The sequence below is a fragment of the Harmonia axyridis genome, chromosome 3, assembly GCF_914767665.1.
Source record: "Harmonia axyridis chromosome 3, icHarAxyr1.1, whole genome shotgun sequence".
In the NCBI taxonomy this organism is placed as follows: domain Eukaryota; kingdom Metazoa; phylum Arthropoda; class Insecta; order Coleoptera; family Coccinellidae; genus Harmonia; species Harmonia axyridis.
This window is the reverse complement of record NC_059503.1, coordinates 49,265,092-49,284,543: the sequence shown is the minus strand read 5'-3', so window position 1 is coordinate 49,284,543 and position 19,452 is coordinate 49,265,092. Positions and strand designations below refer to the sequence as shown.

The 19,452-nt window shown below is 35.1% G+C and overlaps 4 protein-coding genes across 4 annotated transcripts; 2 read left to right on the top strand and 2 right to left on the bottom strand.

The window, feature by feature from the left end:
* Positions 1–1,706: 1,706 nt before the first annotated feature.
* Positions 1,707–2,163, bottom strand: LOC123675065 (histone H2B-like). The gene has a single exon (XM_045610309.1). It carries the CDS (start codon positions 2,124–2,126, stop codon positions 1,755–1,757), a length of 372 nt encoding a protein of 123 aa, XP_045466265.1. The 5' UTR covers positions 2,127–2,163; the 3' UTR covers positions 1,707–1,754.
* Positions 2,164–3,809: 1,646 nt separating this feature from the next.
* LOC123675382 (histone H3) lies at positions 3,810–4,220 on the bottom strand. The gene has a single exon (XM_045610735.1). The coding sequence runs from the start codon at positions 4,218–4,220 to the stop codon at positions 3,810–3,812; it is 411 nt and encodes a 136-aa protein (XP_045466691.1).
* A 205-nt stretch (positions 4,221–4,425) lies between these two features.
* On the top strand, positions 4,426–4,737 carry LOC123675381 (histone H4-like). The gene is made up of 2 exons (XM_045610734.1): positions 4,426–4,570; positions 4,616–4,737. Exons 1-2 carry the CDS (start codon positions 4,426–4,428, stop codon positions 4,735–4,737), a joined length of 267 nt encoding a protein of 88 aa, XP_045466690.1.
* A 3,545-nt stretch (positions 4,738–8,282) lies between these two features.
* On the top strand, positions 8,283–18,503 carry LOC123675380 (histone H1B-like). Its single transcript, XM_045610733.1, has 2 exons — positions 8,283–8,875; positions 18,406–18,503. The coding sequence occupies exons 1-2, from the start codon at positions 8,371–8,373 to the stop codon at positions 18,501–18,503; spliced, it is 603 nt and encodes a 200-aa protein (XP_045466689.1). The 5' UTR covers positions 8,283–8,370.
* Positions 18,504–19,452: the final 949 nt, after the last annotated feature.

The window sequence follows — 19,452 nt, the reverse complement described above, 5'->3', positions numbered from 1 at the left end:
ACTACCTAAATCTATCTGAATAACTAACTTTACTATACTACTGAATCTGAAAATCTCTACTATCTAAACTACTGAAAACTAACTATCTGAATGCCTGAACATCAATTCCCGATTTTGGGTCGGTTACCCCCTTTTATAACTTCGGTGCGGGACGGTGAAGGAATTCGGCCCACGTGACTCTTCATGTCGACAAAAACCTCGTTTTTCGAGAAAATTCTCTTGGCGGAACGTAATCTGACATATGGAAAAAATATATCAGCGGTAAAAACGCCGAAATAAATAATTTCTTATATTATTTCCCTCGGATTATTCGAGGCCCTGGTCGGTTGAAAAACATGAAGCATGGACTTTTTCATCATCGCGGTGAACAATTAATAAATTATTTCCAATATTTACGGAATATATCAGAATGATTAATTTGAACGGAAAACAATAAAAATATTCTTTAGACGGAGCCTGATCATTCCTATGGGAATAATCAGACTTCGTTACAAGGTATATCAGAAGTAGATACCTCTGCTAATGCACGATCAGTAAGTTTCGATTTTACAACTGCGAAACAATAATCTTTAATTATTTGGGCTTCATTTGTAAACATGAATAAAAATTGTTCTGCGCTACGTAAGAACGAATGCAACTCATTTTCTTTTCCTGAAAATCTAGGTAATAACATTCCAAATTTTTCTGGCAATGTTAAATCTATTCTTTCTTGAGCCATATTTTTATTTTCTTTACGCTCTTTTTTACCTTTAAAATGCTTTACTGACGTAATCTTGATTAATTATTAATACAATAAAGTAAAATATAGTAATCGGTTTTTTAAATGAGTAACCTAGGGAAAACTCTTATGTCGGTTTTTTAAAGAAACCTAGGAAAAACTATGATACAGTTTTACACACAAAACTATTAAAAAGGATGACTCTTTTTGTCCAGAATAAGTAAACTGGGAAGAAAGGATTGGAAAGGATTTTGCTCACCAAATTGTATTCTGTGAAGTCGTCACGGGGCGCTACTCAGGTGATCAGGGCTTCTGGGTGGTTTTCTACTCTCTGTCCGGTTCTGCTGAACGGTTGAAACCGACGTCCTGGGAAGATCGATGTTGATTGAGTTGGATTCTTGGATCACTGCAGGAACTTCTTCTTCTGGCAGGAAAGAATGGCACAATCAATGTCACCAAATTTTCTTCTTTAATAGGAACGGCACAATCCCATCCTCGTCGCCAATTATGTTTTTGTGGTGGAAAACCTCGTTTTTAAAAACAAAACGATTTATTTCGAATACAAAGCGAGACAATCTTTTCTTAATGGATACACAATCAATTCTTAAAGAATGACCAATCAATTCTTAATGAGTACACAGATTCAGTCCCCTTTATAGATTTTCTTATCTAAATTCCTAGGTGAATAACAATTCAATAACAAGTGAAACAAAGGGCTATTCATAAAGATGAAATGCTGAATCTGCAATTAGATACATTGTAATATGTAGTTCTTATGGGATTGAAGGAAAGGATCTATTTATTTAGTAAGGGTTCATATTATGTAATTATATATATATATGATATTGGTGTGCAAAATTATCAGACATGGTATAGGAAGTTGACGAACATATTCGAATTATATTAGTATGGATTATTTCAAATTGATAAATCTACATGTCGTTAACGGTGAAATTAGAGATCAGACTATAATTATGAGTTTTAAAAATTTGTGGTTCTGAAAAGAACCGTTTGATATGCAACAACAATTCCTGCTTTATTTGGAACTGGTGTATTTTGTTACTGCTTTAGTTCCTTCGCTGACGGCGTGTTTTGCCAACTCACCGGGCAAGAGAAGGCGCACTGCTGTTTGAATTTCCCTGCTGGTTATTGTCGAACGTTTGTTGTAGTGAGCAAGTCTACTCGCCTCGGCGGCGATGCGTTCGAAAATATCATTAACGAAACTGTTCATGATGCTCATAGCCTTGCTTGAAATACCCGTATCCGGATGGACTTGTTTCAATACTTTATAAATGTAGATAGCGTAACTTTCCTTCCTCTTGCGTTTCTTCTTCTTGTCGCTTTTAGAAATGTTTTTTTGGGCCTTGCCAGCTTTCTTGGCAGCTTTTCCGCTAGTTTTAGGAGGCATCTTCAATCGATCAATCTGACGATAAGTGAAAACTAAAAAATTGGCTTCTCAGTGTAAACTTTTTATTTGAGATCGTACCACCTAAATTGACTCCACCTATTTAAGTTCGGGTATATACCCGAACCTACAAACTTCAAAAGAAAATAGAAGTTGGTCCCGGGTCATCTCCGACAAAACCATTTAGGAACCATAGCACTGCCTTTCACAACACTGCTGACGCATCACCTGAATAATCAACTGATGGACATTTCATCAAACCCGAAGAATTAAAGCTTAGCACAGAGTTCGATGGACTCTAGCAATGGTGAGTGTCTGCAAAAACTACCGCCATCTCATCGTCTATGGTATTCCAAACATGTCGCAAGCTAGATTGTTGTACATTAACCCTTACTGGTGATGGGATGTTATTTACAACTTGTATGCTCATTATCCTCTTCAAAATGTTATGAAACAGTCGGTGGAATGCTGATTAGAGAAGAGCGATATTTCACGAACTGTGATTTAATCACTGAGATCAGAATGTCACAGGTAGTCACGGTTCCGAAAAACGAATACAGAGCGTGACGGGATCACAGTTTGAACATTTCACAGATCTTTTCAGGGCATATCATCGTCCGTTGCAATCGTAAATTATGAAGGCAGCCTGATGTTTTTATTGCTTCGGAACCTTTTTCGACTAACATAATTGCATATTTTTATGACAATCCCAGCATCGTAGGCAACTTTGCATGCTGTAGGAAGTATTTTTGTAGAACTAGTTAAACAATAAATACTTGCTGCAAACTAATAACTACTGCATTACTGCATAATTGGTGGTGGCAATAAAATTCTAATTTTATGCTTATCTTTGATAAACAACCCCAAAGAAATTCTTTCTATATTGAAGTTGTCGACCGAAGCAATAAATGGTACTCTGTATTATAAAAAATAAACGAAAACACGTCAGCGACATAATAATAATAGGCGAAAGAATAATAACAGGCGAAAGACCAGCAATCTTTGGGCTTTCTTCACAAAAGTTGATGTAAATTATGCTACTTGTAATTTATGCAAGTTGAAATTATCTTTCAAAATCACCTCTTCAAATTTGAGGAAACATTTGAAAAGTCGATATCCTTCTGTTACGTTCCTAACTAAATCTGAAATAAGGAAAAGAGTTGAATATGTAAGAAAAATGGATGTTTTCATAACAATTTTGCTTTGAATGAGTGACCAATTCGAGTTGCAAATATAATCGAACCCAGGTTTGGGTGATTCATACAAATATTATTAACAAGCAACCTAAACAGTGATCACGTCACGCTTTAATTTCACTGATATCATAAAGTAACGTTCACGTTTCACAACGTGATCTAGAAATCACGGTATCGCTTCTCTCTAATGCTGGTCATCAGAATCTTTTGCAGTTGAATGATCGAATTGGAAATAAGACGGCATAATTTGCTTCCAGCTTAAAATAAGCTATTGCGCCAAGATATAGAGGATATCAAAAGACTGATATCCATAATCAAAATTGAAATTCGTAACGCATTTTGTTGGAAGAAATTAAGTAAGGTTATATTGCACTATTGATATCGGATCTTTAATTTGGGATACCTTATAAGAAAGCAATCAATTGTATAAATGTAAAAAAAAAGTTGTGGTTCTGAAAAGAACCGATTTTAAACTTTGTGAAAAAGATGCTTAAGCACGTTCGCCACGGATACGTCGAGCAAGTTGAATGTCCTTCGGCATAATGGTTACTCTCTTGGCGTGAATGGCACATAAATTTGTATCTTCGAATAGACCGACCAGATAAGCTTCGCTAGCTTCTTGAAGGGCCATCACGGCGGAGCTCTGGAAACGGAGATCGGTCTTGAAGTCTTGGGCAATTTCGCGCACTAACCTTTGGAAAGGAAGTTTGCGAATCAACAGCTCGGTACTTTTCTGATAACGACGGATCTCACGAAGAGCTACGGTACCTGGACGGTAACGATGAGGTTTTTTTACGCCACCAGTAGCGGGTGCACTTTTACGTGCCGCTTTTGTGGCAAGTTGCTTACGCGGTGCCTTTCCGCCAGTGGATTTTCTTGCCGTTTGCTTCGTACGGGCCATTTCGAGTATGGGTATAAACTAGTTGAGGTAAATCTTAGATTCATCTATTTATAGCGGAATAGGTAGGCGGTTCCACTGCACATTCTCGCAATATCATTGGTTGGTCGTGTAGATCTAGTGGTGGGGAAAACTGTGATGGTATAAAAGCCGTATTTTACGGTAAAACCTTTAGTAAATTCTTGTTATTGTAATCGTTAACAGAAAAATGACTGGCAGAGGCAAAGGTGGTAAGGGTTTGGGAAAAGGTGGCGCTAAGCGTCACAGGAAAGTTCTACGAGACAATATCCAAGGAATCACAAAGCCCGCTATCAGAAGATTGGCCCGCCGCGGAGGGGTGAAACGTATCTCTGGTTAGATTTACGAAGAAACTAGAGGTGTACTTAAGGTATTCCTAGAAAACGTTATTAGAGACGCTGTAACTTACACCGAACACGCAAAAAGGAAGACTGTAACAGCAATGGACGTCGTATATGCTTTGAAACGCCAAGGTCGTACGTTGTACGGTTTCGGAGGTTAAATTTCACCATCGAAATATTGCTATCGGTCCTTTTCAGGACCACAAAGTCTTCGTTTCTTCGTTTTTTCCATTACACAAATATCATACAATCCGAAAGCAAACAAAATTCCCACAAAGGCTAAACCTGTCCGTGAGATGGGCAACCAAATTACAATGACGAGATAATTCTTTTGGAATTCACCGTTAAGGGTAAACAGCTAACATTTTCATTCACCCAACTATAAATATTATTTATTAATTTTTTTTTACTTGGAATTGCTGTGACCATACGATCACAAAATATATAAATATTCCGAGGACAAACAAAAGTGTTGTCTATTCAAGTTTATAAGCATTTAGTTAGTAGTGCTCTAGGAGGAACATTTCTTATCCAAATTTTATTGCCACCTTATTTTATCAATTTGAACAAATTAAGAAATGGGCATATATAAATTATTCCATAAAATATTTTCACAGAATCGATGACGGTAGGCGGCGATAAGATATATAATTATTTCTTCTGCGCGTTCCGTTCATCAACTTTACATCGACAACAGAATGGTAGAGAGTCGAAACAATTTCGTACCTCGGCATGGGATCATTCAAGGGAAATCCGCTGTAGGATTGAAAAGGCAAGAGCAGCTTTCATTAAAATGAAAAAACTTTTCACGATTCACGACCTGAACAAGAAGACCAAAATACGACTTCTTATTAAATATATTCATGTACTAGTACAATACATGTTTTTCCTATGATAACACTTTTCGTTTATTATTATTGTTATGGCAATCAAAAAAAACTTGCAACCTGGTGTGGACATTTTTATTATGGTCCTTAATTTCAGAAGAAAGATTATAGTTTATACCTGTATTTAAATTAAGATAATATTCAGAAAATTTTAAGATTCCTTGTAGGTACTAAAAATACACGTGATGTTGAGGAGGGGGAGGGGGGGGTGGTCTTAAACCTCACTACGTATCACCAATGGGTGAGGGGGGTTTAAAAAATGCTAAAAAAAGATCACGTGATTAATGGACAACCCCTAATACAGCAGGCATGGTTGGGGGAAGGAGAGGTCCCGGCAGGAGGAGAATTTCGTGGCTCTGAAATTTGAGAGTCTGGTTCTGGGAAACAACAATTGGACTGTTTCGTGCAGCAGTGAATAAGGTCACAATAGCCAGAATGGTCTCCAATATCCGATAACGGATTGGCACTATCAAGAAGAAGAAGTTCCGTTCATCCCACCCGTTTGAGTTGATAATTCTCGCTAAGTTAATCCCCTCCGCGTATAACGAGATCACACATTTTCTAATCGAGAAGCCAATTTTCTCATTCCTATCCCGCATTGCACAATATTTCACACACGGTACAATCCATATTATATTTACAAAGAAAAAACATATATATCAACCGTTGAACTTATCTCTCATAAGGGTGTCAAATATGAACCGCTGGGTTCATATATATATATATATATATATATATATATATATATATATATATATATATATATATATATATATATATATATATATATATATATATATATATATATATATATATATATATATATATATATATATATATATATATATATATATATATATATATATATATATATATATATATATATATATATATATATATATATATATATATATATATATATATATATATATATATATATATATATATATATATATATATATATATATATATATATATATATATATATATATATTAGGCCATTAAATATGCTGATGATGTCAGTGGTGCCGGTATTAATCATATTAATTGCTTTCACTTAAATATAACATCATTAGTAGTGAATCTTACAATAGAGCGTCTGCCAAAAATATTACATGCAAACTGCTCACCAAAACCTCTCAGCGTGTTCATATGTTCATTTCTGTTCTATATTGTTAACAAGTGTCGGGGACGTGGCACATCCTTGTATTAATGCTTTTTGAACAATATTCCTTATTCTTCATATAGGGATCTTGTTTTCGCTGTATATTACATGACTCCGATCAACAATACCATTGCATAAACCAGCAAAAATTCTTCATTGCTCACCTCTTTCTTTCTTCTTTTCTTCAATAACAGATTTATGGAAAATTACATTACGGCACTATTATGACCGTTAATAACAATAAAAATTAAATCTGCCAGTATGTACTCATCATCATAAACATTTCAGGCTCTCTTCATCGTTCAGCTTAATGACGAGTTGATGGAAATTTATACTTTCGATTCTATGACCATTCAATCTGCCAGTGAGTTATCAGACTCATCATCAAGACATTCCATATCCATTATAATATAATTATAATACAATATTATTATAATATGATAATAATAATGAGTGGAGGGTGAAGCAACTTTACCTAGACATTCTTCCAGTGCCCATTGGACTGACAATATTATACTTGAGATTTATACTCTCCCGTGTTACTTAAGTTTCACATGTTTGAAGTGCAGAATTAACAATTTAGTATTTCACTTGAATTATTAAAAGTAGTTTACTTACTGAATTATTTGATATCTTAATTAAATGAGGTAATATAGTTTTGTTTGCACGATATCGCTGGTTCCCATTTATATCATTCGCTGATTCCTGCTTCCAGTATGGGATTACAAATTGTTTTTTTTTATGGAGATTTTATATTATCCTTTTTTTTTTCAAACTATTAATTTGTATGATTACCTCCTGGTCCGTTCTTCAGGTAATTCATCCGTTAGTGCGTGTCTAACATTAATCGAGTTTTCATTTTAGATTGACTACTTTTTCCGAACGCTCTTTTGTATTACGGCATTATGTAGCGGAAAAGCTTTTCTATGAATTTATGAACAATCAGCTACATTTCCAGCCTGCTCCAAAATACGATTATTATCCTTTCCTGTCTTTTATTTCTCACGAGTTGATTTAAAATTGTCTTCATTGAACAGTTAGAAGATTCATCCACACTAGATCACCCTACCGACTCGCCACTTTCAGAACTATAATAACCCTAATTGTAGGAAAGTTATCGATTATATCAAGTATGCTTTGAATTAATGAAAATTCGAACAATTTACGTTCCCTGAAATACAATTGATTATATTTCCTATTAATCAAATTACATGGAGAAAACTGAGGCCAATACTCTGGCTCGAAGGACCACCTTTGTTAACGATAGCGTTTTATACCGGAATTCACATTCCTTCGTTCGAATGTCGTTTATTATCGATTATGGGAAATTTTCCGGGAATATTTCTAGACGATATGGTGCAGAAATTTTCTATTTTTGATTTTTCCATTCGGAAATTTCAAGGATTGATCAATTGAGCATTTTGCTCGAAATAATCCTCATATTCATACATTTCTAGCCAAAGTTCCGTCGACTTCAGTTTTAATGCATTAATTTTCAGTATTTTTCCTGCAGAAAGTGTATCTAACGTTCTTGATACATATATATATACATATATACATATATAGATAAATATATATACCGTGTAACGATTTCATCAATTATCACGATAATGTCTTCTGCCGATACAGAGGTGCAACAAAGCGGTGCGTCCGTTCCAATCGGTGCGAAAACTGCGAAGAAATCCGAGAAAAAGACTGCGACCGCGAAACAGGCCAAACCCAACCATCCTCCGACTTCAGAGATGGTTAATAACGCCATCAAAGATTTGAAAGAAAGAAGTGGATCGTCATTGCAGGCCATCAAGAAATTTATAGCTTCCAACTATAAAGTAGATTCGGAAAAGTTGGCTCCTTTCATTAAGAAATACCTCAAATCAGCTGTGCAATCTGGATCTTTAGTTCAGACAAAAGGAAAAGGCGCATCTGGTTCGTTCAAATTGGCAGCTGGTGGTTCGACATCGGGATCCCAGAAGAAAGTGATTAAAAAAGCCACCTCCAAGTCCAAAGATGATCTTAAAAAATCCACTTCGGCATCAGCTGTGGTGACCGACAAGAAGAAAAAGAAGTCTACTGTTGCCAAAAAACAAGCCGCTGTAACGAAAACGAAGAAAGCAGTTGCAACAACCGAGAAGAAGAGCCCCAAAGCCGCCAAATCCCCTTCTAAAGCTAAGAAGATTGCGAAATCGCCAACTAAGAAACCGAAAGCTCCAAAACCCAAATCAGTCAAGTCTGTGGCAACTCCGAAAAAAGCAGCACCTTTGAAGAAGAAGAAGTGAATATAAAAATTACTGTTGTGATGAGAATGGTTCGTCTAACTAATCGGTCCTTCTCAGGACCTTCAGAAATTATCGATCAAATTTGAAATATTCATCTTGTTCTCCAATTTTTCTGATTCCCCATTTCTCTGTCCACCTTGAAACCGAAAGGCCTTACCGTATTGATTGTTGTCCTTCAATTTATTTTAGAATGAGACTACAAAAATTTTTTTTACAAATTTTGCCTTGAAAATGTTCTTCATTTCATTTCAGGGATCTTAGGGCTTGATGTGCTCTGAGGAAGATGAAAGACTCTGGCATTCTTGTATCGTCAAGTTCTGCGTGCCGACCAGATCTGTCCCCTATTAATTGTACTTGACTTCTCTCTTCGCCTGAACCACGGCACATTCATCTTTCCCCGGCTTCATTCCGATAGCCTCAAAGAACGCTACCACATTTCCCAATTGCTCGTCGTTAGCGGAGTAGAGCTTGAGGTCGTCGATGTATCTAACTGGCTTCTCAGTAGGTTTAGCGCCAAACAAAACCAGAAGAGACTCTGCGTGTCCCCCTGAAAAATATCTATCCTGATTTTGATTTCGACAGTTTTAACATAGATCTTGTTCTTATCCAAAAACATGTGGACAAGAGGTGGCGGGTCAGGTTTTTTTACCTTTAAAACAAAGTCAGTACTTGCAATCAATCATTACCGAATACATATAGGTACTTCAAATAAATATATAATTCAAGCGGAATATCGAAAAAATGCCAATATTCACGTAACAATAAATCGGACAAATGCAGGTACCGAATGAATAATATAAGGCTGCTAATTACACAAATTATTTCCTAAGGACTAATTGATACGTAAGTATCTATCACTTTGCAATCACAAATAAACGTTTCAGAAACTATAATTGATCATTTCAATGAGCGATTAATATTTGTTATTCATATTTAATACCTATATATGTGTGCTCGTTAAATCGCTCTTTGAAATGATCAATTATAGTTTCTGAAAGGTTCTGTGTTTGCAAAATGAAAGGTACCTACGTGTTCATTAGTCCTTTAGGATGTCTGTGTAAAATTAGAAGGTTTTTTCTTATTCCTGCATTTCAAACAGCTGAAAATAGAAAACATGAAATTCGAGCGATTCTTGGGTGTTATTGGTGGTAATAACCTATTGATGGCGGAGCTTATCAGAGAGAAGCACTCTAGCTCAACGATAGAGTCAAGGAGGCTCTCAGAAAGGTCCGGAATGATAGTTGGGAAGAGAAACTACTTTCTCTTTCCACAGAAGACACCAGTGTTTGGCGGATGGCCAAAGCACTGCACTCAGATAGGAAACCAACCCCGCCGATTCACGGTTTACGAGGAATGGTATACAGTCCAGAAGAAAAGTCTGAAGCTTTCGCAGATAACCTCCAACGCCAATGCAGCTGTAGTTACAACTATGCGGAATTGGACCACATTGAGGACGTCAACCGCAAAGTGAAAAATGAATCAACGGAAGCTATTGGTTTCGAACCGTTCAGGAAATCCAGAACACTATTATGTCGAGTAAAGTGAGAACGGCACCAGGACCGGACGGCATTACTAACTTGACGTTGCGGAACCTCCCTCGAAAAGCTTTAGTAGCACTGACGAATATAGTCAATGCTAAAGATTCAACACAATAACGAAAGAAAAGAATATCATACAGTAGGAACAGTTCGGTTTTTAAAGCCAACATTCCACTGTGCAACAAGTGCTCCGAGTAGTGGAACCAATCAAGGATGGATATAACCGGAAACAAGTCACAGGAGCTGTGTTTTTGGATGTAGCCAAATCGTTTGATAAAGTACGGCCCAAAGGACTGCTATACAAACTGCTTACGGCAGGTTTCCCACTCTCCATGGTCCAACTTTTAGCTTCTTACCTGCATTCTCGCAAGTTTAGAGCCAGATTTGACGGAGTATTGTCTTCAGAGAGGTCTCTTTTAGCCGGAGTTCCGCAAGGATTTCTGCTGTCTCCAATATTTTTCACAATATATGTATCCGAAATGCCAAAAACGGTGAAAAACTCCATGGCACTTTACGCTGACGATACCGCCTTTCTTGCCAGTTCTTGGTGTCCCAAAATGGCAACGAAGTACCTACAAGAAACCCTGAGAAGATCAAAGCAGTTTTTTTTAGCCGAAAGAAAATAGATCCCATCGGACTCGTCGTAATGTTCGGTAGGAGGATTGTAATGGAAAAACGAGGCCAAGTATCTGGGAGGGATACTTGACAAAAAGCTCACTTGGAACCAACACGTCACATCAGCTGTGACGAAGGGGAAAGACAACAGCGGCAGCGTTGCAACCGCTACTTTGCAAAAGCACAAAAATGTCTCTTTCCAACAAGCTTCTTCTTTATAAGTCCACCATCCGGCCGGTCATGTGTTACGCATGTTCGGCTCCTAGGAAACACAAACGACCGAAGATGGCACTTCTCTAGGAAGTGTGTATTAGAGCCAAACCCTTACTGGCACAGAGATTGTGTAATGATTACACAAACTTTGCCACCTGCTAGAGCAGATCAAAATAGCTCACCAGAGGTGAATTATATTGAGATGGAGCAGTAAAAGGCTAATTTATAGCCTGACTGCAAAAGAGAAAGAAGTTGTTAGCTCTTCACTGTATTTAATAAGTAGAGCGAGTATGGACTGTATTTTTATTATAGATGTTGCGATGGCAAAAACAATTCACAGATTTTCCGCTAATGAGAAACTGAATATAAAAGCTCTTACCAACTCCAAATGGGCCGTGATGATTTTGGGGGCTTCCTTTTCTTTCGTAGGCCTGGAGGGACCCCTCAATGATGGCACACCAGTTGTCATGCACTTGATATTCTTGAACCTTATAACTAATTACTGTCTCTATCAGTTACTAACACTTGAATTAATTTGCCACACACAGCGAAGTTAATAAACTTATCGAAATTAGCGATAATGCGAATACTATTGTTTATAGCGACGAAATATGCGGAGAACAAGAAAGTAACATTAACAGTTCCAATTAATAATAATGTTTTTGCTGTTATAAAAAACCGCTCGTTCCATATTGGCTCATATTGCCAATATTTTCAAAGCATTTTATGAGTCAGCAACCCACAATACAGAAAAGTGCAATTGTGTGCTGCCGACACAACAGAAGTTGTAAGTTAAAAAAATTCATACTAACTTTTTTTCTCAAAAATAAAGGGGGAATTCATTTGTTTCAAATTTGATTCATAATGCATTGGGGAGAAGACACAGTAATAACACTAAGAAGTTTTAACACATGATTTATTACAATTTCGATAAGTATGACAGCTTCATAATTTTTCTTTTTGGGTTGAAGGAATCAATAAGGTCAATTGGCTTGAAAAACAATTATGTATGATAATCAAAAAAACAGTTCCTCTGTCCGAAATGATCAATGAGCCTCTCCTTCAACGGAATCGTTCTTCTAATTCTTTCTTTCTACTGATTACTGGTTTTGGAGTTATCTACTAAAAATCTACCATCATCGTTCAGAAATCTATCAAAAATCTACTGACATACTTTTTAGAAAAAATTCCACAGTTGGCACTGCATTACAATTTCACATTATTCAGATTACACTTCATTCTAGTGTCTCTTATGGTTAAATTTTACTTCATGAATAGGATAGATATTAGAGATGCGTATAGATTCGCACATAAAACAAGAAAATTTGTAGGAAATCGTTAAAGAATGGATCGAATTTTTTAGACGAGATATATTCTACGCCTATGGACTCAAAACGTGAACTTACCTATGATAGGTTAGGTTTTCATTTCCGGATGTTTTACACACTATACATGTTTTTCGAGGTTTTACCATGATTAAAATTAACAATATGTAACTTTAAATTCACAAACTTGTATAAAATAACGACGATTACAAACGTGAAATTAAAATGAACAGTTAACCCTTAACGTCCCTCTAGTTGTCACGTGCAATAACAACAACAGAACCGTGTTGCCAAATCCCCACAATATTCGCAAAACATCTATGCCACAGAACGGAGAAAAGTTTACTTCTTCCTCAGAATGGCAACGCAGTACATTATAAGTGTTTGTAAACAAAAATGTTATAGCGATGTCAACAAATGCTATAAGGCACCTCTATATTTTCTTTCCTCTGACGTATTCACCATAAAATCGTACTCAACTTATTATATTTTTCTGTTTATCAATAAGAATTTTCCTTTTATTTACTGTTTTGAACTTGTGACCAATAAATTTTATGTAATGTTGTCTTTGATTTATTGAAATTCAGATGCTTTTTGGTCAAATTTTATCCAGACTGATATATTGGTTGCTTTTGGTAACGATCAAATCATTCAATGATTCTTTGAAGGTGAAATCGTATTGCACAGATTTTCTTCCTCTAATAATCCAGGCTGTAATGACTTGCCTTCTTTTTTCAAACAGTACTGTGAGAAATACTCAAATAAACTAATCAATGTGTGTTTGAAATTGATACAACTTTTTAGTTTCAAAATTTCTTGGATCAAAACCAATAATACAAACAAACTGAATAATCTAACCTCCTGTCAATGACATTTCCAATGCCAACCCGAAATCTGCAATTCAAAATGTTACTGATCGAATGAGCCATTACCAACTTAATTTCGATTTTCCACCAGCCACCCGGGATGTCAATAATTCCTGAACGGACTATATTCTAAAACAAGTTGCAGAATGGGCTTCTATTCTAACACGAATGCGAAATTCGAACGCATGAGTGTTGGAATTGCCTTCTGCAACGAGTATTAGACGATATTTTCTCTATTTCAGTCAAGTTTTGTGAATTATTGTCGAAATTAAATGAAAAATTTAGATTGAATATCCTAGTGACATTCGTATTGTATCATTGCAGTTGGTGTGACTGTTACGAACATTGACAGATTACGGAATTTGGATATGAATCGTACGTTTAGAATTTTGAAATAATTTACAATTACTCATTAAATTCGTTAGTTATGTCTGACGAAATCGATTTAACACCACCAGAATTAAGAGAAATTGCGATTAATGTTGCAAATCATTTCACTATATCCGAATTACTGTCTCCAATGAGTAACGTCATAAAATTCGTACACTCGCTCATAGATGTCCCTAGCAGTATTAAAAATACGATATATCAAATATGATAATTAATGCAGTTAAGAGTTAACTCGTATTACTCGAAACACCACGGGAGCAAGATTTTTCGTTGAGTTACGTATAGTTCGACATAGGCGTAGTTCGAGTTATACAATTCATTCTTGATTAAATTCGACTTACGGGAGAGTTGGATAATACCGAGCCCCTAAGGACTTGGACCTATAATTAGGAAACTATTTGATATTGAAAGAAACAACATTGAGTAATTAGTAGGACATTTATTCAGGTACAATAACCGCATAACAAAAACTTCTGAAATTTAATCAAAAAGTATTTATTGTCAATTTATAAAAAAAATAGAGGCGCGGTATTATCGAACTGATTCGATATTATCGTGCCCAGGTTTGACAAAATCGTGCCCACATTATTTGCTCGCGAATGGGTAAGTAACAAAAGTATCTAATAATAAAAAAATTGATATCTTTCTGAGTAATTTTCCTGCGTGAAGATAGGGAGAGCCGAATCTTCTTCTCAAAATTAAATCAGTATATAAAATATCACGCAATAAGTATTGATGGAAACTTAAAGTCTATATGACAACAAAACGTAAATATTTTTTTATAACATGAAGTCTAAGTAAATTTTCGTCTGAAGTTTCTAGCAGATGTCTTTATTTTATTTCCGTTTCGAATAGCCTCAAGTACAGACTTCATATTTTACGGATTGATAATATCGCGCCCCGGCGCGGAATAATCAAACTTGATAATTTTATTTTTTAAGCTCAAAATTTTATGGGAAATATTATAGTACGTAAAAAAGTATTCGGTCAATAATTCTACAGTGTACAAGCATTAGAAATTTATAGTATCAAAGTATTACAATATAAATACAGTATTACTTACCTCTTACTGAAAGTACGCGAAAAATTATAAGGAGTGACGAAAAAAACTTCTACAGGGCGTGCTATTTTCGTCGTTTCAGGGACCGTGATGGCATTGCGCGGAGAAGGATGTAGGCATGTCCAGCTTTGATGTATACACACTACATCAAAGAAAAAGTGAATAGTTTTTGAATAATACTGAAGCGCGGAATTATCAACCCCGCGGTATTATCCAACTCTCCCCTACAAGATAATATAGACCTAAACCGCTTTATAGAGGTAAAGAATAGTGATATTTATTCCCTATAATAGGAGTAGATCGTACATATTTGATGAATTTACTGAAAAATGAATTGACAGTGAAAAATTTTATAATGAGATAGACCAATATGTCTGTCTGTGTTGACAAATTCTGAACATTTTAAGAGTTTGTCTGATGGAGGAGTCTGATGTAGACTCTTAAACAAAGGTTAATTAATTCAAAGTGTAAGTATTCCATTTTTTCGTCAACATTTTTTTCAATCCAAGAGCGTAGAAATGGGGAGGTACTGGGTGTGATTACCCCACCCCAAGATTTTCAAAATATAAAATTCTAGAAATATCGCGAATACGAATAACGAAAATTTCTCCATCAAATGAACCAATAATAATAATCATTTTTCTTTCCTTTGAAATCGACACGTCAGTAAAAAATCGGACCCCTTTACCGTTTATGAGTTTATTATCGCTTTCAAAATGAGTACATTAATTGCATTTCAGCTCGTCTTTGTCCGAGGTTTATTATTTTCCTTCATCTATCCGTTTTCTCGGCACACTTCGAATTACGTGGAAGTTGTTTACACATTTAACATATGGAAATTTCCTACGATTCTGCGTTCGAAACTAGTTACTGACAAAGGCTAAGTGTTTTCAGCGGAACAGATGTTTTTAATCTCATTTAGTTTTCGAAGCTTTGCATGCCTTACCGCCCTTTGTATCAAGGCACTTAAACATGAGCCCGCAAACGCTTTGGTTTCGAGATACAGGGTGTTTCTTGTAGTGCTACTTTTTGTGATGCTTAACCAGTTTATCGAATCTTTATTAATCTTCGCTACACAGTTGGTAAATAAGTATCAAAACTTATAATTAATTTATTCATCACAGCTACCTAACTGGATCTTTATAATCATTTGGATTTTCCTGAGAATTGCTATAGAGAGCTGTTTGAATTTTTTTCTCGAAATCGATTGCAAATACGACAAAACTATAACAAACCAAAGTGTAGTACTGAACAAGAGTTTCTTTTTATTTTTTTTAAACTTCCAGTTGTTCACAAAATAGCCTAATTTACATTTTCTTGATATCTCTTTTTGTTAAAAAGTTATTACCATCGGAACACCTTACCCCGGGAACTTCCAGCCCCACTCTCCCCTAATCTCATACCGCCAGTACGTGAAAAATGCAAATCGAATATGAATTCTAACATATGAGTTTAGCAATAAAGAGTTCTAATAATAATAACATAAGATTCTACGGATAGAAAATACATTCGGAAAGATGAGTATGATATGGGTTCTTTGGTTTTTTCAATGAAATAAATTCTACGAAAGTAAAAAAGATAATGGAAAATAAAAAAAATATACCTGTATAGCTATAATGGGTTCATATACCTGTATACCTGTAATGGGTCTATGTAGATTGTAGTGTCCCAGCGCAGGTTTTACTGCGTCTACTTAAAGATCTATTGTATTTTGTACGTTGTCATGGAATAGAACTAATTGCTGGATTTTCCAAACGACAATTTGATTATAAAAATATAAGTAACCATTTTTTCGGTAAAACCAGGGTACTCTCGACTTTCCAAGAATAACGAACATTTTTACATTTATCCATCAGATAACAGTAAACTGTGTTCAGTATTACCTGTTCATTCAATAAATCTGTTGAATAATTATGCATATTTTTCTGCTATGGAAATTGATGGCATGGTGGCTATGTTGGAATATCGTGATATTGATGGAGATTCTGTGCCAGTTTTAATGGCATTCAAACATGGATTGGAGGAAGAAAGTCTAGATGACTTTAATAGCAAAATATTATTTATGACAATTCCATCTTTTTTCAATTGTGAAATGCTCATTATTTTTTAAACCACCGGAAATATATTTATTTATTTAAAGATATCAACAAAGTTCCAGTCATAGGTGGCTAGGTTTTTTGAGTGGAATCTGGAATATTCGAATAAGTATTAACTAAATAATCATTGAATATTCACTTAATATTCCTTGAATGATCAGTTATTATGTCATAAGAGCATATATAATATTCGATTAAACACTGAGACACGAGAGTGCAACTCGTGTGGTGTTTCCCGAAATACGACGAGATGAAAAGGTCCGCATAATCGAAATATATAGTCTACACTCTGGTATTCGTTATGATTATATCACGAAAAATAATTTCAATTTCTTATTTATTAATGGACCTATAACCAAAGCGCTGCCTTTTAAAAAATTCAATGACATTTCAGTGAGCTTGACTTTTTTTTTTTGGGCGAACGTCCAAGTACGTTACTATGGAAATAATCACAATCTGACAGGAGGCGAAACACCAAAACGATTATACCAAGTCGTCAAAGGTGTATTTACTTATCAAAACGCCGGAATAGGGTGATAAATTAGTTTGAATAGAGCCTAAAATTATTATGTTATTTAAATTATTCTGAGGAGTATAGTTACGATTGGGTTCCGCTAGCTCAACCGTAAAGCTCGCAGAACCCGCGATTTCTCCGACAATTCAAGAAAAAAAAATTTTTGAATAAGGTAATAATAAATAAGCCTACAAAATCAAAATAAAAATCAAAAATTCGAAAGTCTTTCTGCTAGCTTAACGAGGGTGCACCTTCTCCCCACAAGATATTTAACTTGAATTTGGCATAGATATTCCAATTTAAAGTTTTTGTGATATTTTTTCTGGAAGAGTGCCCGCTTCTTTTCACCAGACCTTTTGGATGAACCACTGGTTGTTTAGAAAAATGTGAAAAGAATCTCTGGTCCAGAACTACACTTAACGGTTTCTTGTCAAACAAATTTTCAGAAATCCCAAGGAAAATTCAAATTATTATAGGATCCAGTGATAAATAATTAATTATAATTTTTGGTATTTATTTATCCAATCTGTAGAGAGGATCAATAAGAGATTCGATAAAATGTTATATGCATCACAAAAAAGTAGGACTACAAGAAACGTAGGTACCCTGTATCCAGAAAACATAGCATTTGCGGGCCCATGTATAGTACATTTGCTCCTTAAAATTATTCAGGGAATTTATCATTTTTCTTCGCACCTCCAATTTAGGAACAATCGAATGGTATGAACAATCGAATTAGAAAAATTCTATTTTAATTTTTGCTTCAAACTTCATTATCGAACTTTTTCTCACATTACAGATATGAGTAAACGTCGTCGTCAACAATTTTTTTTTGATACGCACATTTGTCTGGTTATCTAGAACTTCAAATATATCCTTTTCAGAATTTCTAGATGCTTTAACTGTTCCAAAACTTAGAAAGTTTGCGACATACTTCCAAAATATCTTCTCCCTCATCGGAGTTGAATGTGGATATTTTTAATTGAATGTTCGACAAGATCCAAAATTTCATTAATTGAATAGCGGAGATTCAGTTCGTGAAATTATATTGCACTACTTTCAATAATGAATACACCTGTCACTTGTGAAAAAATTACATAGTTTAATTTCTATGCTATAGAATATTTATTTGAAACGCACCCTAAAAACACATTAGATGGAATTAACCCTACGTATAAATAAATAGATAACATTGATTGATAAAATCTCGAATGACTTTTAAATTATTGAATTTGGGAGCATAATAATGCTGGAACAGTACCCGCTTCATTCAATATATACTTGCGCAGAATTACCCCATCCCATGCGCGATATTATCCCAGCACATGGGGAATTTCGCGCAATGACATTATTATTTCAGATTTTTAATATATTCTCAAAGCGATTCGTCAAATAAATGCAAAATTTCGAAGTTAAATTGTGAAAGTTTGCATTTACATAGGAAACATTTTTGAAACCTTTTCCGTTAGGTGCGCGAAATTCCCCCGTTCTCCCCTACTCAATAGATAAATAATAATGATACTTCCGTACACCGTTCTCTGAAACGATTCGTATCAAAGTTGGTATAAATTAAAAACCGATTGTCAAACAGTATTAATATTAGGGAGAAAAGTCTCACAATTAGACATTAGTAGGAAATCGGAGAAATTAAAGTAGAGGCGTAGGGAATAAAATTCCAGTCCTTATACCTAAAATGAACATCTGAGTCATTATTAATATTCCTACCCCTGATTTTCGATTATGTGAAAAAGGACCTTTTCTCGGAAATTCTATGGGAACTATTTGTAATATTGTTAATGTCAACTTTCAAAGAAAAAGATGGTTATTTAGCTATTGTATAGGTAGCGTTTATTATTGCATTCAAAGGATTTCAGACATGTTTTATTATATACATAGGAAAGGTTGATTTCACTTTTATATGGGTATCTTCG

Bases quoted from the DNA above. Each gene is read 5' to 3' on its own strand.
- LOC123675381 (XM_045610734.1), top strand. From the start codon at position 4,426: ATGACTGGCAGAGGCAAAGGTGGTAAGGGTTTGGGAAAAGGTGGCGCT. The intron at 4,571-4,615 runs GTTAGATTTACG...AGGTATTCCTAG, and splicing joins AGGGGTGAAACGTATCTCTG to AAAACGTTATTAGAGACGCT.
- LOC123675380 (XM_045610733.1), top strand. From the start codon at position 8,371: ATGGTTAATAACGCCATCAAAGATTTGAAAGAAAGAAGTGGATCGTCA. The intron at 8,876-18,405 runs AAGCAGCACCTT...TATCCTTTTCAG, and splicing joins GTCTGTGGCAACTCCGAAAA to AATTTCTAGATGCTTTAACT.
- LOC123675382 (XM_045610735.1), bottom strand. From the start codon at position 4,220: ATGGCCCGTACGAAGCAAACGGCAAGAAAATCCACTGGCGGAAAGGCA.
- LOC123675065 (XM_045610309.1), bottom strand. From the start codon at position 2,126: ATGCCTCCTAAAACTAGCGGAAAAGCTGCCAAGAAAGCTGGCAAGGCC.